The 22,172-nt window shown below is 39.9% G+C and overlaps 2 protein-coding genes across 11 annotated transcripts in view; both read right to left on the bottom strand.

Annotated features, from left to right (window-relative positions):
• The window catches only part of CLOCK (clock circadian regulator), a 119,262-nt gene extending 119,067 nt beyond the window's left edge, over positions 1-195 (bottom strand). For 9 of the 10 annotated variants that reach the window (XM_073017365.1, XM_037989425.2, XM_037989428.2 and 6 more), the window contains exon 1: positions 89-195. The gene's annotated coding sequence lies outside the window, so the exon portion shown is untranslated. The remainder of the gene's footprint in view (positions 1-88) is intronic. The other variant, XM_007998677.3, reaches the window with a different exon arrangement.
• Positions 196-10,503: 10,308 nt separating this feature from the next.
• PDCL2 (phosducin like 2) overlaps positions 10,504-22,172 on the bottom strand; it is a 34,898-nt gene continuing 23,229 nt past the window's right edge. Inside the window, exons 5-6 of the mRNA XM_007998671.3 lie at positions 16,441-16,649; positions 10,504-10,696 (exon numbers count right to left, since the gene is read on the bottom strand). Coding sequence (XP_007996862.3) covers positions 10,542-10,696; positions 16,441-16,649 — 364 coding nt within the window. The 3' untranslated portion in view covers positions 10,504-10,541. The remainder of the gene's footprint in view (positions 10,697-16,440; positions 16,650-22,172) is intronic.

Raw genomic sequence — 22,172 nt, 5'->3', positions numbered from 1 at the left:
CCTCCACCGACCGGGAGCGCGCATGCGCCGCCGAGGAAGCCAACCGGTGGACGGCAGGCCCTGGGCCCACCGGGCGGGCGCCACTCACCGGGAGCGCTCACGGCGGCGGCCAGATTTCCTTCGCGCTCTCGCTCTCCGGGGTTTCCTTTTTTAAAACGGCAGCCGCAAGCCGAGTCAGTGATTGCGCCCCCTCCCGGCGCATGCGTCGTCAGCTACCCCGCGGGCTCCGACGGCCGGCGGAGGCTCTGCGCTCGCCCCTCCCCTCACTCTCCCTTTTCCCGGCGCGGCTCGGTGCGCATGCGACTTGCCCGGTTAGGCAGCACGGAGCCGCGCCAGGGATCCCGGACGCCCGAAAAGACTCCCGCTCCCTTGGGCCGAAACCTGGCTCTGCAGGCGCCCAGTTCCCTGCCCGGGCCGGGAAGGGCGCCGGTTACTAGAAAGCCGGGGAGGCGGGGCCTGGTCGGGTGGAGGGCGCGGCCGGCCAGCGGAGCGCTAGCCTTAGGTCCTGGAGGATCTTTGGCTTTCCCCCCGTGTGCCGGGGGCGAGGAGGAGGAGGAAGAGCTTCCTGCCGGATGAGGGATCCGGAGGCCAGAAAGGGAACCCGCTCTCCCTTCCAAAGCAAAACACTGCAGACGCCAGGTTAGATTTTTCGGGTGTTGGCAGGAGACTTTTTCCCCCAGTGGCATTACTCGCGTTTCCTCTCCTGGTGCTGGGAGTGAAGAGTTGAAGAGGCGCCTGGACCGCCAGTGACATCCTCTCCCATCTGGAGGAGCGAGGCTTGGGTTGCTTCTTATTGGTGGGTGGGTTTGGGGAGACAAGGCATGCGCCCTCGGCCGGAGGAGGGAAGCGAAAGGACGTCGGGATTTATTTGCTCATTTGGAGATTTTCCCCCTGCCTTTTACAAAAACCAAGTGACAGTATGATGGAAGATGGGGAATGAAGCATCAGAAATAAACCAGGGCCCTAATTTGCATGGATTTCCTCGTTGCAACAACGTGTGACTACTACGTATCTTCGGGAAATGACTTCCCTTGATGCTTTAAGGCACTCTTGGTCCACAGGGGAAAGCACTTTTCAGTGCTTCTATTGGAGAAGAGATCTTTACAATCTTAATTCCCAGTAATTCCTATGTTTTAATGAATATCATTTGGATTTGAAATAAAAAGCCATCTTCTTGTTTCAAAAAATACACTTTACTTTTTTGGCTATAAAATCCTCCCTTTAAAGTAACATTCACCTCAGTAAACATTTTCAGTTCTTGCTGTATGCTCGGGGCAAAAGAACATCAAACTGAAGCACTTATTCAGATACTTGATCCTTCACCTAAGGATTTTTCTTTCAGGAGTGGGAAAACATGATTTGTTAATTGACCCCATCATATAACAGAAGATATTTTGGTCGACATTTTTGCCTGTTCAGCATTCATTCCCTATTCTGATAATTTCCTTTGAAGAACTATCATTTATCCACTCTCAGTCCACATGGTCTGAGCAGGACACACGGGGAAAGCATATTTGAGTTTAATCCTCTGTTGCAAACTACAGTTCCTAAGAAAGGTTTTACCTCTTTACCAGTGGGTTTAAATCTGGGAGAATGGAAACCTGGAGCCGTCTTTCCACACGTGAATTCTGAGAAAGAAAGCAACGTGGAAAATAGATTTGAAGACAGAGGTTTGGCCTAAACACACGTTTGAGGCCCTGAAACAAATGTCGACTAGATTCCTCTGGAAATTTCATTAAACCAGTCAGTAAATTCTTGCATCTGTTTTATTGCTTAAACCAATGAGAGGTTTTCTTTTACATGCAATCAAGAGTCCTGACTGACAAGAGGTAGGTAGGAAGACAGGAGGCAAAGTTAATAATACTGATAAGTTAGGTTGCAGCCAGATAAGAGAGGGTTTGAATGCTTTCCCTAGGATGGATTTTTGAATTTTTTTTTTTTTTTTTTTTTTTTTTTTTTTGAGGCGGAGTTTCGCTCTGTCGCCCAGGCTGGAGTGCAGTGGCCGGATCTCAGCTCACTGCAAGCTCCGCCTCCCGGGTTCACGCCATTCTCCTGCCTCAGCCTCCCGAGTAGCTGGGACTACAGGCGCCCGCCACCTCGCCCGGCTAGATTTTTGTATTTTTTAGTAGAGACGGGGTTTCACCGAATTTTATTCTAGAGACACTGATCCCTCCTTATAGTCCCCGTCATCTAGAACGTATTATCTTCAAAAATACCTTTGCCCTTTTTACTGATTTCATTGTCCTCTCAGTCACCAAGATCAAACCATGTCCATCTTTGACTCCTCTCTCTCTCATTGTATTTAATTATTTACCAAGACCTGTTGATAATCCCCCGTTTTTCTGCTCAGTCCTCTCTCACTGCCTGAACATTTCCCATGGTTCAGTTTACAGCTTCTCCTTTCTCCCAGATTCTCTCCAAGAAAAGAAAAAATGTACTAGATGTGTTTTTTGTTTGTTTTGAGACAGAGTCTTGCTATGTTGCCCATCTGGAGTACAGTGGCATGATCTCAGCTCACTGCAACCTCTGCCTCCCAGGTTCAAGGAATTCTTCTGCCTCAGCCTTCCAAGTAGCTGTGATTACAGACTCCCACCACCACGCCCAGCTAATTTTTGTATTTTTAGTAGAGATGGGGTGCCACCATGTTGGCCAGGCTGGTCTTGAACTCCTGGCCTCAAGTGATCCACCCGCCTCAGCCACCAAAAGTGGTGGGATTACAGGTGCAAGCCAGTGTACCGAGCCTATATTGGATATTTCCAATAGCTTTTCCAACTTCCAGATCCCACATTTTCATAAAACAAAAATCCTGCCTCATAGTTTCATAGATCCTAAATTTATATTCCATAACCTTAAACATAATTTCAGATACTCTGTTCACTCCTTCTTGTGAACCTTGCTATCATTTAAACTGATTATTTTCTCAACTCCTCTGTCAACTGATTTCCCCCAGTTGGTAGGCAATGTATCATAGTGGTTAAGAGTACAGAATCAGGATCTAAACTGCCTGCATTTAAATCATAGCTTCACAACTAATATCTGCATGACTTTAAGCAAGTTATTTCTCTGTTCTTTAATTTCCTCATCTGTAAAATGGGATAATTACAATCCTATCTCATAACATAACTGAGACTGTGTGTGTGTGTGTCTGTGTGTGTGTACTTTTATCTGGTACATAAGAAATCCCATAGAAATGTTGGCTATTCTTGTCAATGATGTTCCTTTTTGGGTAATTTGCATATCTCTTTTGCTCTAATTCTTGCCCTAACTCCTATGTCACTCTGTCAGTCACAAAGTCATATCTGTTCTTTCATAGTAACTCATCCATTCATTGACATTCCTAGTTTTACTACCATGCTTTAAGGTGAATTGGAGAGCAGGAAGCTTTAAGATATGCTTAATACGGAATATAAGGTTAAGTATTTTTTTAAAGCTTGCATAGTTTATTCAGTTACTCATATTCTTTCTAATCCCTTTAAAATAGAACTACAAAATCCTGCCTCATACTTGAGGTAGTATTATAGACTTTGTGGTCAAAACTCTTGGCTTAAATTCTGACTAATGCTGAGAGATAGTGAGCAAATCAAGTAATTCCTCTGAGCTTCAGGTACTTATCTGTAAAGTTACAAGAATAGGCATTTCAGAGAACTGTGATGATCAAAGATAAACTGCTACATAAAGGTTAGGTGGTGATCTTTAAAGGTTGTAAATCTTTACAATTTCTTGTTGGAACCCTAGGAATAGTTGAAATGACTCACAGATTTTTTAATTCCAGCCTTTAGTTCTCCCCTGGGCTCTATACACACTGTCCAGTTATCTACCTGATGTCTTTTCTTCTGTATCACAAATATCTTGGATGCTCCCTTCAATCTATTCTCCACAGAGCAGCCAAATTATTTTGAAAATATAAATGAAGTCACGTTATTTTCTTCTAAAACCCCTTTTATCATTTCCCATTACATACAAATTCCTAATTATGGTCACAATAACCTGTTTGATTTGGCCCCTCCAACCTCTCCAACCTCATGTCTTACCATTTTTTTCCTTTTCCTGTAACTCTCCAACTGAGAAACTGCCTTTCATTTCCTTGCTAATTTCTCTCTGCTCTCAGGCTTTCAGGCATGCTGTGCCCTTGACTGGACCCCTCCTACCTTTTCTCATGGCTGGCTCCTTCTCAATCATCACATCTCAAAGATCTAACTACCCTATTTAAGGAGGTCTCCTGCCAACATCCCACCTGCCCTCCCACCACCAATAATATGCAAAGTTATTCTCTTCTATTGTGTCCAGTTTCCCCCATAATACTTATAAGTTTAAATTATGTATATATTAGTTATATGTATATATGATATTTGTTTTCTTATTAACTATTTTCCCTACCACCACAAGGTAAACTCCAGAAGAGCAAGAACCATGTATTTTCTTTGCCACTCACTGTATGTGTAGCATCCATTTCAACACCTGAGGTGAGCTGGGTACAGCTCACCTCAGGTATTGAAAGCTCGAGGATTGCTCGAGCTCAGGAGTTAAGGCAACATAGCAAGACCCCATCACTAAAATAAATTAATTAAAATTTAAAAATAAAAACCAGGTTGGGTGTGGTGGCTGACGCCTGTAATCCCAGGACTTTGGGAGGCCAAGGAAGGCAGATCACTTGAGGTCAGGAGTTTGATACCAGCCTGGCCAACATGGTGAAGCCCTGTCTCTACTAAAAATACAAAATAATTAGCCGGATGTGGTGGTGCATGTCTGTAGTCCTAGCCACCTGGGAGACTGTGGCAGGAAAATCACTTGAACCTGGGAGGCAGAGTCTGCAATGAGCCCAATTCGTGCTGCTGCACTCCAGCCTGGGTGACAGAGCAAGTCAGTCTCAAACAAACAAAACAAAACCACCAAGGCCTGAGGTGAATAAATGATTTAATGAGTGAATGAAATGCCAGAAAGAAGATTTTTAGGATTATCTTTATCCTAAATTATGACTGTAGGCAGATTATTGTCAAGGGGTAGCCTTAGTAATGTGCATGAAAGTGTGTCCGGAATTTATTCCTTCTGGTGGGTTCTTGGTCTCACTGACTTCCAGAATGAAGCCGCGGACCCTCGTGGTGAGTGTTATAGCTCTTAAAGATGGTGTGTCTGGAGTTTGTTCTTTCCGATGTTCAGATGTGTCCGGAGTTTCTTCCTTCCGGTGGGTTTGTGGTCTCACTGACTTCAGGAGTGAAGCCACAGACGTTCCCAGTGAGTGTTACAGCTCTTAAAGGTGGCGCGTCCGGAGTTGTTTGTTTCTCCTGGTGGGTTTGTGGTCTTGCTGACTTCAGGAATGAAGCTGCAGACCCTCGCAGTGAGTGTTACAGCTCATAAAGGTAATGCGGACCCAAAGAGTGAGCAGCACCAAGATTTATTGTTAAGAGTGAAAGAACAAAGCTTCCACAGTGTGGAAGGGGGCCCAAGCGGGTTGCTGCTGCTGGCTTAGGTGACCAGCTTTTATTCCCTTGTTTGGCCCTGCCCACATCCTGCTGATTGGTCCATTTTACAGAACACTGATTGGTCTATTTTACAGAGTACTGATTGGTGCATTTACAATCCTTTAACTTGACACAGAGTGCTGATTGGTGCATTTTTACAGAGTGCTGACTGGTGCGTTTACAATCCTTTAGCTAGACACAGAGCGCTGATTGGTGCATTTACAATCCTTTAGCTAGACACAAGAGTTCTCCAAGTCCCCACCCAACCCAGAAGCCCAGCTGGCTTCACCTCTCAACAGTACAAAGGAGAAACAAACTAAAATCAGTCGGTGAAATATGATGTGACTAATACTATTCTAGTGATTGAATACTTGAGAACCAACAAGAATATGTAACACTAATAAGTGCAGCTAATACCTGTATAAGAAGATGCTGACTGAAATCTAAAATAAGGAACAAGTGCATGAAGTACCTCACCTTCTAAAGAGCTGCCGACATTTGGGGTCAGATACCCACTCCTTCACCCAAGGATAAAAGTTGGACAAAAAGGGATCTACCATAGCCAAAACCTCCAACTCTCTACTCTCAGACCATATAAGCCCAACACTTGGCAAGAGGGAAAAACACCTGAGAGAATCACTGAAGCCAGGTTATTGGTGTGTACTGTGGTTTTTCCTTTCCTTTTTATGCCTTACCCTACCCCAAGTGAACAAGACTCCAGCAGAATCAGGTGACTGTGAGGGAGGGAGAGTGGCATCTGATTCACTATCAAACTTGCTGATATTGCCTTGTACCTACATGAAACAGGAAAATAGTTGGAGAAATAGCTGGCCAGGGAGTAGGCTGAAATAAAGCAATCTACAACATCTACCATGTGGTGTAGCAAGGATACCATGGATGTGTAAGTTTCTCATGTGTCAATTGATGCTGTGTGGAAAATGCTGTTCAGATTTGAACCATCTTGACACCCAAGGGGGAAGGAAATTCTAGTAGCAAGAGGCTGGATTTACTTCTAGGAGAGGAAACTAAGAGAGTTAGCAGAGATAGAGCTAAGACTGGTCCATCTCTCATGTCAATCAAGGGACTGTGCAGTTGGGAAGCTGTTTCAGAGTTTCTAGGAGAACTCAATGTGCCCCATTAAAGAGTGAACAATTTGGATGCAGTATTCATTGTACAGTTAAGGGAAATTTATCCCTTTCATCCCTGTTCTCTCTCCCAGTCCCCAACAGAAGAGGGATAGGGCCTGAAAGTGTTACTGGTAGAGGGTCTTGACTGCAAGGTGTCCAAGTTCTTGGTGTTTTGAACAAAGAATTGGACAAAACGCCCAGCAAAGTAAAGACAGAATAAAGCAACTAAAGAACGAAAGCAGGGATTTATTGAAAATGAAAGTACACTTCACAGTGTGGGAGCAGGCATAAGCAGTGGCTCAGAATCTTCTCCGGGCCAAATACCCACTAGAGGCTTCCTATTGGCCACTTCATTTTATGAAGTGGTGGCTTGCACCAATCAGAGGCTGAGGTGAAGTTACAAAGTTGCAAAAGAACCCTCAGCAGGCAATCAGTCTGATTGATTGCGGACAGCCAATTTCCCATCTGCCAGGCACAAAAGGTGGGGGTTTGCAAAGTAGCCTCTGGTCCTTTTGTTACTTAGGCATGGAAAGTTTTCCTTTCAATCTAGCTCTAGGAAGTTGGCGTGAGCCTTAGGTTCCCTGCCTCTAGACCTTATTCTCCTGCCTCAAAAGGAGAGAGAAAAACTGGTTAAAAACCCCACCTTTCATCTTCAGAGTTCCTTAAGTCACAAGTTCAGCCAGAGAATGTTTGCTTGGAACTGACACTGGAGTGTTCAACTAGACAGACTTAATAACCCACACTGTGGAATGGGTAAAAGAAGATGCTCAGGTTGCCTTTAAAGGATTTGTTGCCTAGTGCTTCTTGAATTTTAATGTGCATATCACCTGGAGATCTCGTTAAAATGAAAATTATGATTCAGTTAGTCTGCGATGGGGCCAGAGATTATGCATTTCTAACAGGCTCCTTAGGAATCCTGCTGATTCTAGGACCACATTTACCACATTTTGACAAAAAGGGCACTATAGAGAAGGGAGATTCAATAGAGCACAGTTGGCAAGAATAGACAAAAATATTAGGATAAAATATCAATTTTTATAGATCAAAAAATGACTGAATATTGGCAATTAAAAAAACTTTGTACCCCATTGAATATTCATTCAGTAAAATGGGGAACAATATTACATATTAAATAATTTCTGCATATCCTGACAAATATTTTTACCCTAGTCAAATGAGAATGTATACATGAAGCAGTGTATGGAAGTAGTAGTGACCTGTGTTGGTAGGCATCAATCAGTCCTTGCTAAAAGAATGTGTGCGTGCACTTTGCTAAAGAGCGGGGCCGGAATCACAGGCAGCCAGTTCTAACATGATATACTTTTATTATTTTTACAAATGTTAGTCTTCAGAACTGTTTGTGGGTAAAAACTTACTGCCACCTGGTGGATCTGAGTTAAGACAAAGGGAAATAGATATTTTTTTAACCTTTCCTAAATACTATTATTATTTCGTTATTTTAACTTTAAAAAGAAAACAGATAAATATGTATTTACTTTTTAAAAGACTTCATTTAGGGGACTTTCTGCATTTGGTTTCAATTGGAGGGGAAAATAATGTATCTGAAAGTTATTTTGATAAATATGGTTATATGCATTAGATGGCATTAGAGTTACATTGTAACTGTAGAAGATGGCTCTTCCTTTCATTTCCACAGCTGTTTTTATCCTGAATACTAACTTACCCATTCATTTCTGGAAGGTTCAGGAATTGGACAAATAAAACTAGGTAATTACCTCTCTGACATGTGTATGTAATGCTATAATAAAGACCACTGTGTGTGACCTCTCTGAACTTTCCTCCATCTAGTCTCAAGATGTATATTTACTATCTCAGAAGAATTTTCCTAATCCTTCCCAGAATTAGATCAATTGATTTTTACCTGGTGAAATAAATTCTTATTACCTTACCCAAATGTGTATTTAACTTTCCTTCCACTTCATGGTTCTCTGTAGCCTCTAAGATCCCTAAATAGCAAGAGCCTTTTCTTGACTCAATCTTCAACTGCCTCAGTTCTCACCAATTTATTTTTGTGATCTAGGCATTTAAGCCTAGTCTAGATTCTCTCACAAATATCAGTGAACATCCATAATGAGAATTATGGATCACAAATACAAACAAAGTAGAAAAAAATCTGTTACTGAACTATTATATGCTGGATTTACCAACCTTTCCTCTAAAAGTGATGTTCATTATTATGCCAAGATGAAACATCCTATAGGCCTTCTGCAGTGTACTAATGTATGTATATTTTCTCATGATGAATTCTTCTGTGATTACTGTTAAAACATAGGTCATCCTACAATATATTTTTCTCACCTCTGCTCAGGATTTAGAAACTTACATGGTGTAGTGTTCTAATGATTCTATAGTTTAACTATTAATGAGAATACTCAGTAATTTTCTAACTTGATAGTAACTACTCAGAACAATAACAATGAATACAGATTTTTTTAATTGTTATGTTCTTTATTAGGAATTCATATCTCTAAAAGAATTGAAAAACTGTTTATGTGCATATGCCATCAAACACCATATCTTCAAAAGAGATATCTTTTGAAGACGTTAACAGTTTAAAATTCCTCACTGGTGAAGAAAAACATGAGTTTTACATAGCAGATGTTACATTTTAGGATGGATGTATGTGTATAACCTCTCTAGGGAAGTCCTAGAACAAAAATTTAACAGTCATGAGTAAATTTGCATGCATATATATATATATGCAAGCAAATATTATTAATATTTGCATGGCAAATGGATTATTAAATAATGTAAAAGCTTACTAAATTACCAGCTGGTTGGACTATTTATTAATTAATGAGATAAACTTGAGGAGAAAGCAATAATTATAAATATTTTTATTTATTTATTTATTTATTATTATTATACTTTAAGTTCTAGGGTACATGTGCATAACGTGCAGGTTTGTTACATATGTATACTTGTGCCATGTTGGTGTGCTGCACCCATCAACTCGTCATTTACCTCAGGTATAACTCCCAATGCAATCCCTCCCCCGCTCCCCTCCCCATGATAGGCCCCAGTGTGTGATGTTCCCCTTCCCTAGTCCAAGTGATCTCATTGTTCAGTTCCCGCCTATGAGTGAGAACATGCGGTGTTTGGTTTTCTGTTCTTGTGATAGTTTGCTTTTCAAAATCTATTAATTGCATTATGCTATTAAGTGGTTAATGTTTTAATAGGTAAGAGATTTCTAAGAAAAAGCTTTATGGTCATAAATTTAAAACTTTTTACTTAAGTCTCTAGATTTTATAATGTGTTGACTTAAATACAATTTCATGGTTTTCTTTCATTGCTTTCATTCGTAGTTCTCTTTGGAAGTGAGTAAGCAAGAAAGGTCTTGTAATATTTGTGTTTTTGTCCAACATGAGTTAGTTAGAAAAAGGATAAACCACAGAAAAATACTAAGGGCTTAATACAAATTCTGTTTTGTTTTGTTTTTTGTTTTGTTTGAGATGGAGTTTCACTCTTGTTGCCCAACATAGAGTGCAATGGCGCGATCTTGGCTCATCGCAACCTCTGCCTCCTGGGTTCAAGCGATTCCTCTGCCTCAGTCTCCGGAGTAGCTGAGATTACAGGCATGTGCCACGATGCCCAGCTAATTTTTGTATTTTTAGTAGAGACGGGGTTTCTCCATGTTGGTCAGACTGGTCTCGAACTCCCGACCTCAGGTGATCTGCCCACTTTGGCCTCCCAAAGTGCTGGGATTACAGGCGTGAGCCACCATGCCTGGCTGCCAAATTCTATTTTTCTCAGAGGCAATGAATATTCTGAAATGCCTGAAAATTTTTTAAATGACATATATGCCATAATTCTAATATAAAAATGAAAATAAAATAAATCTGTTCATGAATTTTCTGATCCCTAATTATAAAAGCAGTCATAAGTAAAACATTCAGTACACATATACTAAAAGCCATTTACTGAATATTTCTCTCTATTTGGTATCATTATCACTGTCGGAGCTATCACTCTCATCATGAATAGAAGTGTTTCTAATTGAAGATACCATCATATCTACAATGTCTTTTTGCGGGTTTTCTTCCAAATCAGTCTGTATTGCTCCAACTTCTGCTAGCTTCCATTCAAGTTCTGTAATAAATAACCCATCATTAAGTCAGTTAAAAATCTTGAAAAAATGAATAATTTTTCATCTATATGAAATAGGAGTTGACTCTTAGTAATATTATCATGGAAATGATGATATATTTATTTATAGTTTTTCTTTCTTTTTTCAGACAGAGTCTCACTCTGTCACCCAGGCTAGAGTGCATCTTGGCTCACTGCAACCTCTGCCTCCCAGGTTCAAGCGATTCTCATGCCACAGCTTCCTGAGTAGCTGCAATTACAGGTGCAAGCCACCACACCCAGCTAAGTTTTATATTTTTTAAGTAGAGTCAGGGTTTCAACATGTTGGCCAAGCTGGTCTCGAACTCCTGACCTCAAGTGATCCCCCTACCTCAGCCTCCCAAAGTGCTGGGATTACAGGTGTTAAGTCACCACACCCAGCCTGGTATCTTTAGAACTGGTTGACAGTAAAAGTGCTACAATATCAAAATACACATTGGATATAGCAAAGTTATACTTAAAGGGAGAAATTATGGTTAAACTGGTTCCAAGTCTGTTTTGTGATAAAAGAATACCTGAGACTTGAGTAATTTATAGAGAACAGAGATTTATTTCTTATACATCTGGAGACTGGGAAGTATAAGGTTGAGGGGCCTACATCAGGTGAGGGTCTTCTTGCTGAGGTTATCCCATGGCAGAATTCAAGTGAGTTAGAGAAGGTGAATGAGAGACAACAAGAGAGGGCTGAACTCACTTCTAAAACAAACCCATCCTCATGACAACAACCCCACTCTGCAATAATGACATTAATCCATTCATGAGGGCAGAGACCTCATGACCTAATCACCTCTTAATGACCTAATCACCTAATCACCACTTCTCAACACTGCTACATTGGGGATTACTAATTTTGGGGGACACATTCAAATCATACCATTCCACCCCAGCCCCCAAAATTCATGTCCTCTTACATGCAAAATACATTCATTCTATCCCAGTAGCCCCCAAAGTCTCAACTTGTTCCAACATCAACTCAAAAGTCCACAGTCTCATCTAAATCAGATACAGGAAAGACTCAAGACACAATTCATACTGAGGTACATTCCCCTCCAGCTGTGAGCCTATAAAATTAAACAAGCTGGCCAGGTGTAGTGGCTCACACCTGTAATCCCAGCACTTTGAAAGGCTGATCCTCACCTGAGGTAAGGAGTTTGAGATCAGCCTGGCCAACATGGTGAAACGCCATCCCTACTAAAAATACTAAAAAAAAAAAAGAAAAGAAAACATTAGCCGCGCATGGTGGCAGGCACATGTAATCCCAGCTATTCAGGAGGCTGAGGCAGAAGAATCGCTTGAACCCTGGAGGCAGAGGTTGTAGTGAGCCAAGATCGAGATCGTGCCATTGCACTCCAGTCAGGGCAACAGTGCAAGACTCCATCTCAAAAAAAAAAAAAAAAAGAAAAAGAGTGAAGTGAAATTTTAATAAATGGTGTTGAAACAGTTGCATTTTCTTACAGAAAAAAAGTAGATACATTCCTGATATGGTTTGGCTATGTCCCCACCCTAACCTCATCTTGAACTGTAGTTCTCATAATCACCACGTATTGTGGGTGGGAGGTAATTGAATCATGGGGGTTGTTATCTCCATGCTGTTCTCTTGATACTGAGTGAGTTCTCACCAGATCTGATGGGTTTTATAAGGGGCTTTTTCCCCACTTCACTTGGCTCTCATTCTTCTCTTTCCTGCTGCCATGTGAAAAAGAACATGCTTGCTTCCCATTCTGTCATGATTGTAAGTTTCCTGAAGCCTCCCCAGCCAGCTGAACTGTGAGCCAATTAAACCTCTTTCCTTTATAAATAACCCAGTCTCAAGTATGTCTTTATTAGCAGCGTGAAAATAGACTAATACAATTCCTTACATCAAATCATACACAAAAGAAAAGCCCAATATTATTCAAGATCTAAGCTCAAAAATAAAAATTTAAAACTCTTAGAAGAAAGTATAGAAGAATATATTTTTCACCTTGGGAATACAGAAGCGTTTTGAAAAGAAAGCACAAAAAGTGTAAAATAAAGAAAAAGATTAGTAATTTTCACTATGCCAAATCATAACTTTTATCTGACAATCAAAATGAAATGATAAGCCATAACTGGTGAGAATATATTAGTAATACTATAAAAATAGTATCCAGAACTTTACACACACACTCATGCACACATACCCACTCTTACAAGTCAATGAAACAACATATGCACACATACACACTCTTATAAATCAATGAAAAAAACACAAATGACAAAATGGACAAAGTATATAAACAGGAGAGGAAATCAGAATGAGCAATGCATATGAAAAAATCCATAACCTCACTTGTAATGAGGGAAATCCAAATTTAAACAATGAAATGATACCATTTCATATCCATCAGATTGACCAAAAAACCAACAGTCTAAAATTAACAAGAAGTGGTGAAGATGTAGGTATATCTTTAAACACAGATGGAAGGATAAATTGATACTTCCATTTATAGAGCAATCTATCAACTATCAAGTGAAGTTGAAAATGTGTATACCCTATATTCCCACAATTCTCCATATATCCTTGAGAAATTTTTACAGGTGGACACAACAATTGTCACAGCAGAATTGTTCATAATGGGAAAATTGGAAACAACTCACATTTCTCACAATAGGGGAATGATAAATTGAGGAATAGCTGATTATAGAATGCTAGACAGGAGATAAAGTTATTGAATCAGACATATATGAAATAAACGAGATTCTGAATACTATGATTGAGATTTTTAAAAAAGCAAGTTGCAGAATGATATTACAATATAATGCCCTTTATTAAGTACTTTCGATTTTGCAATTAATTATTCCTTCTATTTCTATAGATATACTTAAGTTAAAGCATAACAATATAGACCAGATAGTTTCTTTTAAAATTAAAAATAGAATTATCATATCTAGCAATTCCATTTCTGTGTATATTCCCAGAATAATTAAAAATGGAGATAAGCATATTATTTGTACACAGATGTTCATAACAGCATTATTCACAATAGCCAAAAGGTGAAGACAACCTAAGTATCCATCAACAGATGAAGGGATACTCAAGATATACTTAAAAAGGAAAAAAATTCTGATAACATGCTACCACATGGACGAAACTTGAGGACATTATGCTAGGTGAAATAAGTCAATCACAAAGGACAAATACTATATGATTCCATTTATATGAGGTATCTAGTGCTGTCAAATTCATAGAGACAGAATCTTAAAAAGGTGATTGCCCGGGCTGAAGCAACTGGAGACCAAGGAGTTTTTGTTTAATGAGTACAGAGTTTGTTATGTAAGACAAAAAAAACTTCTGGAGATGATGGTGATGGAATGTGAATGTGCTTAATGCCACTGAACTGTATGCTTAAAAATAGTTGATGGTAAATGTTATATTACACATATTCTACTACAATGTTTAAAATACACCAATAAATTTCATTGATATCTCCCTCTCAAAAAAAAAATTAAATAAATAAAGGGACGAGATACACTCTACATTCTTGATAGTTTTTGCCCCTAAGGAAGCAGGGAGGGGAACAGGACTAAGTATGAAATACAGGTAATTTCAACTTTATCTGTAATGTGTTTTTAAAAGATAAGCAAACAGGCCAGGCATGGTGGCTCATGCTTGTAATCCCAGCACTTTGGGAGTCAAATGTGGGAGGATTACTTGAGCCTAGGAGTTTGAGACCAGCCTGGGCAATATCGTGAGACCCCATCTCTACTACAAAATTTTGTTAAAAAAATAGTTAGGTGTGGTGGCCGGCACCTGTAGTCCCAGCTACTCAGGAGGCTAAAGTGGGAGGATTACTTGAGCCTGAGAAGTCAAGGCTGCAAGTGAGCCATAATTGTGCCACTGCACTCCAGCCTGGGTGACAGAGTGAGATGCTATCTCAAATAAACAGCTGAAGCAAGCATAAACAAATGTTCACATTTGTTACTTTTGGTAATTACTATGGTCCTGAATGTTTGTGTCCACCCAAAATTCATATGTTGAAATCCTAATCCCCAAGGTGATGGTATTAAGAGGTGGGGACTTTGGGAGTGATTAGACCATGAGGGCAGAGCACTCTTCAATGAAATGAGTGAACAGAGAGGCCAAAAGGAGCTTGTTTGCCCCTTCCACCACGTGAGGTCAATGAAGAGGTCACCATCTATGAAGAACAGGTCCTCATAAAACACCAAATCTGTTGGCGCCTTGATCTGGGACTTCCCAGCCTCCAGAACTGTGAGATATTAATATAAAGTTTCTTGTTTATAAGCCACCCAGTTTATAGTATTTTTATTATAGCATCCCAAACGGAGAAGACAATAATGATTTCATGAATGCTTACTATATGATTATTCTATGTATTCTTTTATGTACTCTTATGTCGTTAATTTTTTTAATTAAAAAGAAAAGATCCAAGCTACAAAAACAAGTGGTAAAACAAGGAAAGGCCTTAGAAGACTAAAAGAAAAATGGGAAACTTCTGGAAAAATTAAAGTGTCAGAGGTCTCGGTAAGGCCAAAAACAAGTTTGGGGGACTGACAGAGTGAAAGAATACCTATTGAAACCAACCGGCCAGGCACAGTGGCTTACATCCGTAATCCCATCACTTTGGGAGACTGAGGAGGGCAGATCTCCCGAGGTCAGGAGTTCAAGATCAGCCTGGCCAACATGGCGAAACCCTATCTCCACTAAAAATTATGAAAATTAGCCGGGTATGGTGGTGGGCACCTGTAATCCCAGCTACTCAGGAGGCTGAGGCAGGCAGAACTGCTTGAACCCAGGAAGCAAAGGTTGCAGTGAGCCGAGATCATGCCACTGCACACTAGCCTGAGTGACAGAGCAAGGCTCTGTCTCAAAAACAAACAAACAAACAAACAAAACGAACAAAAACTGAAAACAGCCATTCATGATGGCTTTAACACAGTGGTGAGAGAAAATGATTTTTAGTTTTGTAAAATAGAGTTAAAGCACTGCCAAAAAATGAATGTATCAAAGAAATGACCTTAGGAAGTAAAAACAATTAAAGAAGATAAAAATAGAAAGTCTTGTGCTGTGTGCTAAGAAAAATAAAGTAATAGGAGGCATGGTCCCTGCAATTTTTAGGAAGATAAAATTCAAAGCGGATTGATTCATCAACAAAATTAGATATCATGCTAATAAGTGAAAAGTGAGATGCATTGAATATACACTATAGAAATTCAGTAGAGAAGAAAAAGATTATGAATTGGTTCAATATTACATAATGCAGTAAATAAAAATAGAGCAGACTCATGTAGGAATAAAGGTTGGATATGGAGAACAGAGAAAGGTAGAATACGTTAGGTACAAGCAGAGAATGTGTAAAAAAGTGTGATGGCACAAATGAGTTAACGTATATTTAGTAGTAGCTGAAGACCAGCCTAGTAGTGGCTGAAGACCAGCCTAACAAGAACAGAAACTAGAAAGCACTGAGCAATATAGTTGGAGAGGTGGGTGGACATTCTAAAGGAGAAGATTCTAAATTTTTAACTTACTTGAGACAGAGAACTATTAAGGATTTTAAGCAAGGGGCTGTTATTAGAGTATTACTATAGGAAAATTAATCTGGAGGAATACAAAAAGAGACTAAAAGCAAGGAAAAAACCTTGGTACAAAGGAAGAAAACTTTCAGGATACTTGTTAGTTTCTGGATGTTTTCACCTATCATTTTTATAAACAAAATTTGTAACATTACCTTCCAGCTTGAGATTTATCCCTCCACATTCTAAAATTCCAATGAATTTGGCTTCTATCTGACCATTTTTATAAACAAAAATTGTTGGTAAACAATTGTCACGGTAGTGTTGAATACAGCTATTCACGATGGCTTTAACAAATTTAGTTTCTGGAAACTTTCTTGCTAGAAGACTAAGATGCTGGTTAACCAACAAACACATTGGGATGCTAAAAAGAGAAACAGTACACACAATCTTTAATAAACAGACTACTCATCTCAGTCTAATGAAATAAGTAAAATATCACCATGGCAAAAATAAATCTTAGATTAATATAAAAACATGTTATTATCATCCTCTATTGTTACCTTTAGCAATGATGAACTGTATGTAGAGTCCTCTGGTTTTTATTGCAAGCACCATTATAGCCTGGGAATGAAGCTAGCTACCAGGCAAGCGGATGCTTAACTTAAGGAAACTACATCCAACTGAGCATCAGTTTGGTTCAAGCAGGTTCCCAGTTTGTAAAAAAAACAAAAACAAAAACAGAAACAGGACACTTCTAGGAAATCCTTTGCAGTTCTGAGTTGAAACAAAAGGATCCCAACTCTTGTTGCCATCACCAGCTTCTTTCCATGTAATGAGTTTACCATATCCAGAACTGTGTTTCCTGACTCCAACAAACTTCTCCCACAGTCTTTGGAATCCCACTCCATGTCACATTCTGGTGGCCCCATCATCCAGAACTATTCCTTACCAGAAATTTAATATTGATTGGAAGTGTGACCACAACCTCAGTTCTTCCTGCTTTATCACTTAATTCTCATCACACTCATTGATCAATTAGTTCCTTTTCTCCCATTTTATCAAACTTTCAAGTGAATCCCTTCACCTCTACTTTATTCCACATTCCTTCCATCTCCCTTGGGACCTTTGTTGGTTATTCTGCTTCCCTCTTTACCTGTTTTCTCATCTTTCCTTCTCCAAAGACTCTTTCTCCACTTTACATAAACATATTCAATTGGGGCTGGGTGCAGTGGCTCAAGCCTATAATCCCGGCACTTTGGGAGGCCAATGTAGACAGATCCTTTGACGTCAGGAGTTCAAAACCAGTCTGGCCAACATGGTGAAACCCCGTCTCTACTAAAAAATGAAAGGTTTTAGGGGCCAAGGGAAAATTTCTTTGTCCTCCGAAGGAAGGTTCACTGAAAGATCAACTAACAAAAGGCAGATTAATTGGAGAAAAGGCACACATGTTTATTAACATGCACATGAGAGAGGAAACACAAAGTGATTACCCAAACCCTCCAATGAGGTACAGAAGCTTATATGCCATCTTGAGGCTACAGAAAGAATGGAGGCTCTGGCATGACCAAAAACGTGTTATTGGGGTAAATCAGGTTACAGTGACAAGACAGGCTATGGGGGGCAGAGGAGGCCTGGCTAGCAAAAGTGGTCTTGTTATGTAGATGAAACCTTACAGGTAGCAGCCCTCAAAGAGAATAGATGGTAAATGTTTCTTTTAGCCCTTTAAAGGCATCAGATTCTCAGTTAACTTGGTCCCAGATCAGACAAGGGAAGGCCCTCAGAGAAGGCCTGACTGCATGAATGCAGATTTTCTCTACAGTTGCAAAATCTCCACAAAAGACAGCTTTACGGGGTTACTTCAGTTTTGTTGGCTCTCTGAACACCCACCTCAAAATATGTCAAGAAAGTATATCTTAGAGTAAAATGTTTTGATTTTCTTCAAGGTGAAATGAGTCCACTAATATCTAATTCAGAGAAATTTTATAATTTTCATTAGAAATTTTATCAGAATGAAAGCTCAGTCAGTAGTACAACAGATATTTGTGGGATGGATCAGTAGTGTGAATGGCAAAAGGCAGGTAGGTATTGGTGGTGGCAGTGAAAAGTATAGATTTAAGAGAATATTGCATAACAGACTGTGATGCAGGGAGAAGGGGTTACCCGAAGAAAGTTCTGACAGCAAGCAGTAGGTGAACAAATTTGGTGTTGGGGTTGAGGGCCAGAATTTTAACCCCAGAAGAGCTGTAAAATATGAGGCAGACCAGTAACATCACAAAGCAAGTTAAGAGCCTATTTATGATATTCAAGCTTCAAAATATGCACTTCGGTATAAGAATAATATAAAAGCCCCAAATTAGAATTGGGGTACAGGCATAAGATTAAATAAAACCGGAAACAAGACTGACTTAAAGCTAAATCATTAGGCTTACTGGCCCAGGTTGAGTTAGATCCCTCTAAAGCACCTTAAGGAGGCTAAGCCTTCATTTGGATAAAAAGTGGGTCTAATCCTATCAATTTAATGGCAAGGAGGCATTGAAATTATAGAATTTAGGAGTCTAATCAACAAACACACACCACCTTTTTATAAAATTGAAAGAAAGTAGCTAAAAATAAAACCACCTTTGCAAAAACTTTAACAGTGAGAGAATTATGACAGTGAAAGAGATGTGATCTAACCAACCCCCATCTTCTCTTTAACCTCCAAACTGCCCAGAATCATTCCTGGACTTGGGCCAAGCTAACTTTGGGAGAAATTCAGTTCATAGTTTAAATGATAATAGCTTTTCCCCAAAACTAAACCACCTTTGTAAAAGCTAAGCGAAGACTAGGTTAGGAGGATGAGAGGAGCCTGAATTCTGCTAAGATACACACTTAAACAATTACCAGCCATTATTCTGGAAGTCACAAGATTTGCAACTTCCTCAATTACTCCTGCAGACAACAACCCTATTGTAGAACCTAAGATTGGTCTCTCTGATACATCTTTTAAGGTTTTTGCATTTCTGATGACTGATGCCTCTACCTGGACCCACCAAGCGGTCCTGTGGCCCCATACAGAAGCAGACTTAGCCCGCATGAGGACTGTATTAGTCCGTTCTCATGCTGCTAATAAAGACATACCTAAGGCTGGGTAATTATAAAGGAAAGAGGTTTAACTGACTCACAGGAAACTTACAATCATGGCAGAAGGGGAAGCAAACACATTCTTCTTCACATGTGGCAGCAATGAGAAGTGCTGAGCAAAAGGGGAAAAGCCCCTTATAAAGCCATCAGATCTCAAGAGAACTCACTCATTATCACAAGAACAGCATGAGGGTAACTGCCCCCATGATTAAATTACCTCCACCAGGTCCCTCCCTCGACAAATGGGGATTATGGGAAATTCAGTTCAAGATGAGATTTAGTGAGGACACAGCCAAACCATATCAAGGATCATTTTCTACATCCCTATGATTGCATTCCCAACCAATCAGCAGTACCCATTCTGTGGTCTGGCAAACTATCCTTGAAAAACCCCAGCCTCCAAATTTTGGGGGAGGCTGATTTGAGTAATAAAAAAACTCTGGTTTCCTGTTCAACTGGCTCTGCATGAATTAAACTCTTTATTGCAATTCCCCTGTCTTGATAAATTGGCTCTATGTGGGCAGCAGGCAAAATGAACCCCATTGGGTGGTTACAAAAACATAAATTAACAGCTGTCCTTCAACTTTATAATATTAAAAAGCTGTACATAAATCCTTTTTTTCTGAGATGGAGTCCCGCTCTGTTGCCCAGGCTGGAGTGCAATGATGTGATCTCAGCTCACTGCAACCTCTGCTTCCCAGGTTCAAGCGATTCTCCTGCCTCAGCCTCCCAAGTAACTGGGATTATAGGGACACACCACCATGCCCGGCTAATATTTTGTACTTTAGTAAAGACAGCGTTTTGCCATGTTGGCCAGGCTGGTTTCAAACTCCTGACCTCAGGTGATCTGCCCACCTCAGCCTCCCAAAGTGCTGGGATTACAGGCATGAGCCCCAAGCCTGGCCAGTAATTCCATTGTTAAAAACTAAAGTTTTCTAAGGAATATTTATAACACAATTATTTTCTGTTATATTTTATAAATTTGGATTATTACAGATTAATTTTCAAAATATATGTTTTATACCAACACAGGAACGTATTTTCTGTTTTTTTTTTTTTTGATTCAGAGTCTTGCTCTGTCACCCAGGCTGGAGTGCAATGGCGCAATCTCAGCTCACTGCAACCTCTGCCTCCTGGGTTCAAGCCATTCTCCTGCCTCAGTCTCCCACATTGCTGGGACTACAGACATGCGCCACCAAGCCCGGCTAAATTTTTTTTTTTTTTTTTTTTTTTTGTATTTTTAGTAGAAATGGGGTTTCACCATGCTGGCCAGGCTGGTCTTCGACTCCTGACCTCAAGTGATCTGCCTGCCTCGGCCTCCCAAAGTGCTGGGATTACAGGTGTGAGCCACGGCACCCAGCCCCAGGAATGTATTTTCTTAATGTCCAGAAAACTAATATGTAACTACTTTAGAGTGGCCCAGAAAAACCTTCTGAGGTGGTCACAAATACTTAAAATATTATGAAACCACATCCTTCTTTTTGAGTCTATCAAAGCATATGACAATTTGAAGCAGACTAAAACACATGCAACCTCTTTATGAATTTTTAAAAATTATTTCTAAAAACTAGTAATTTATATGGAAATAACCATTAAACTAGATAATTTTACTTAGAAGCAATATCTACTCTGCTAACCACACAGGGTCAGAAAAAACATTCAGTAAACCACTTCAGTATATAATATTTACCACAAACAGATCCCTGTTTTATAAATGTCAGTGTTTCTCATCCTTATCTGTGAGACCTACAAGCAGCATTTACAAACTGGCTAACCAAATAAATAGTATAGGTAATGTGGAAGTATGATTTCAGGAAATAACTTTTCTCTGAAGAATGCAAGTCCTTTTAAACGTTTACACCCACAGAGTCATTAAAATGAGACAGCAAGCCAGGCACAGTGGTTCACGCCTGTAATCTCAATACTTTGGGAGGCTGAGGCAGGAGGATCACTTGAGGCCAGGAGTTTGAGACCAGTCTGGGCAACATAGCAAGACCCCATTTCGATGAAAAAATTTTAAAAATTAGCCAGATGTGGTAGTGCAGACCTGTAGTCCAAGCTACTTGGAGGACTGAGGCAGGAGGATCATTGCTTGAGCCCAAGCATTAAAGGCTGCATTGAGCTACGATCGTCACTGCACTCCAGCCTGGGAAACACAGTGAGACCCTGTATCAAAAATAAAAAGAGAGAATTACAACCTACTCCCTCCTTCACCTATCCATTCCTCTCTTGAAACTGCTTGCTATTGCTTGCAAGTAGCTATAAATCAACCCAATAATACATCAGACACTGTAATTTTCATAGCTTAACAATGTATAGCCAATCACTAATCAATGTCATTTCCTTAAGCCAAAGAGAATTCCTGACAAACAGCTTTGTATTAGTCCACTCCCTGTCCTCCTTTTATGTCTTCACAAACCTGCTCATAACAAAGGCTAAAGGGAGATCGTATCCAAGGTTACTTGGGTTTAGTCTTCTGGGTAGGTATCCTCACTTTGGCTCAAGTAAACTCTTTAAATTATATTTTGTGCCTCAGCCTCTTCCTTTTAAGTCAACACATTCTTTTAAAAACTTTAAAGCTACCTAAAAATTAATCTACCAAGAGTTTTAGTTATAATAAAATAACTTTTATGGGGCATTTTCTTTTATGGTGCATGTTGTCCTGTCAAAGTTCAACTCAGGAACTGCAAAGTATAGCCCCATACAGGCTATACAGGGTTATATACAGGGCTATAATTTGCATAAATTGCTCTGTACATAATTTCCCCAAGGACCTAAAGAGAAAAAAAATTATTATTCAGAGATTGAAATAAGGACAGTG

Source organism: Chlorocebus sabaeus, chromosome 7 (assembly GCF_047675955.1).
Source record: "Chlorocebus sabaeus isolate Y175 chromosome 7, mChlSab1.0.hap1, whole genome shotgun sequence".
Lineage (NCBI taxonomy): Eukaryota > Metazoa > Chordata > Mammalia > Primates > Cercopithecidae > Chlorocebus > Chlorocebus sabaeus.
The sequence above is the reverse complement of the archived record's forward strand: the minus strand, read 5'-3'. Positions and strand labels throughout refer to the sequence as shown.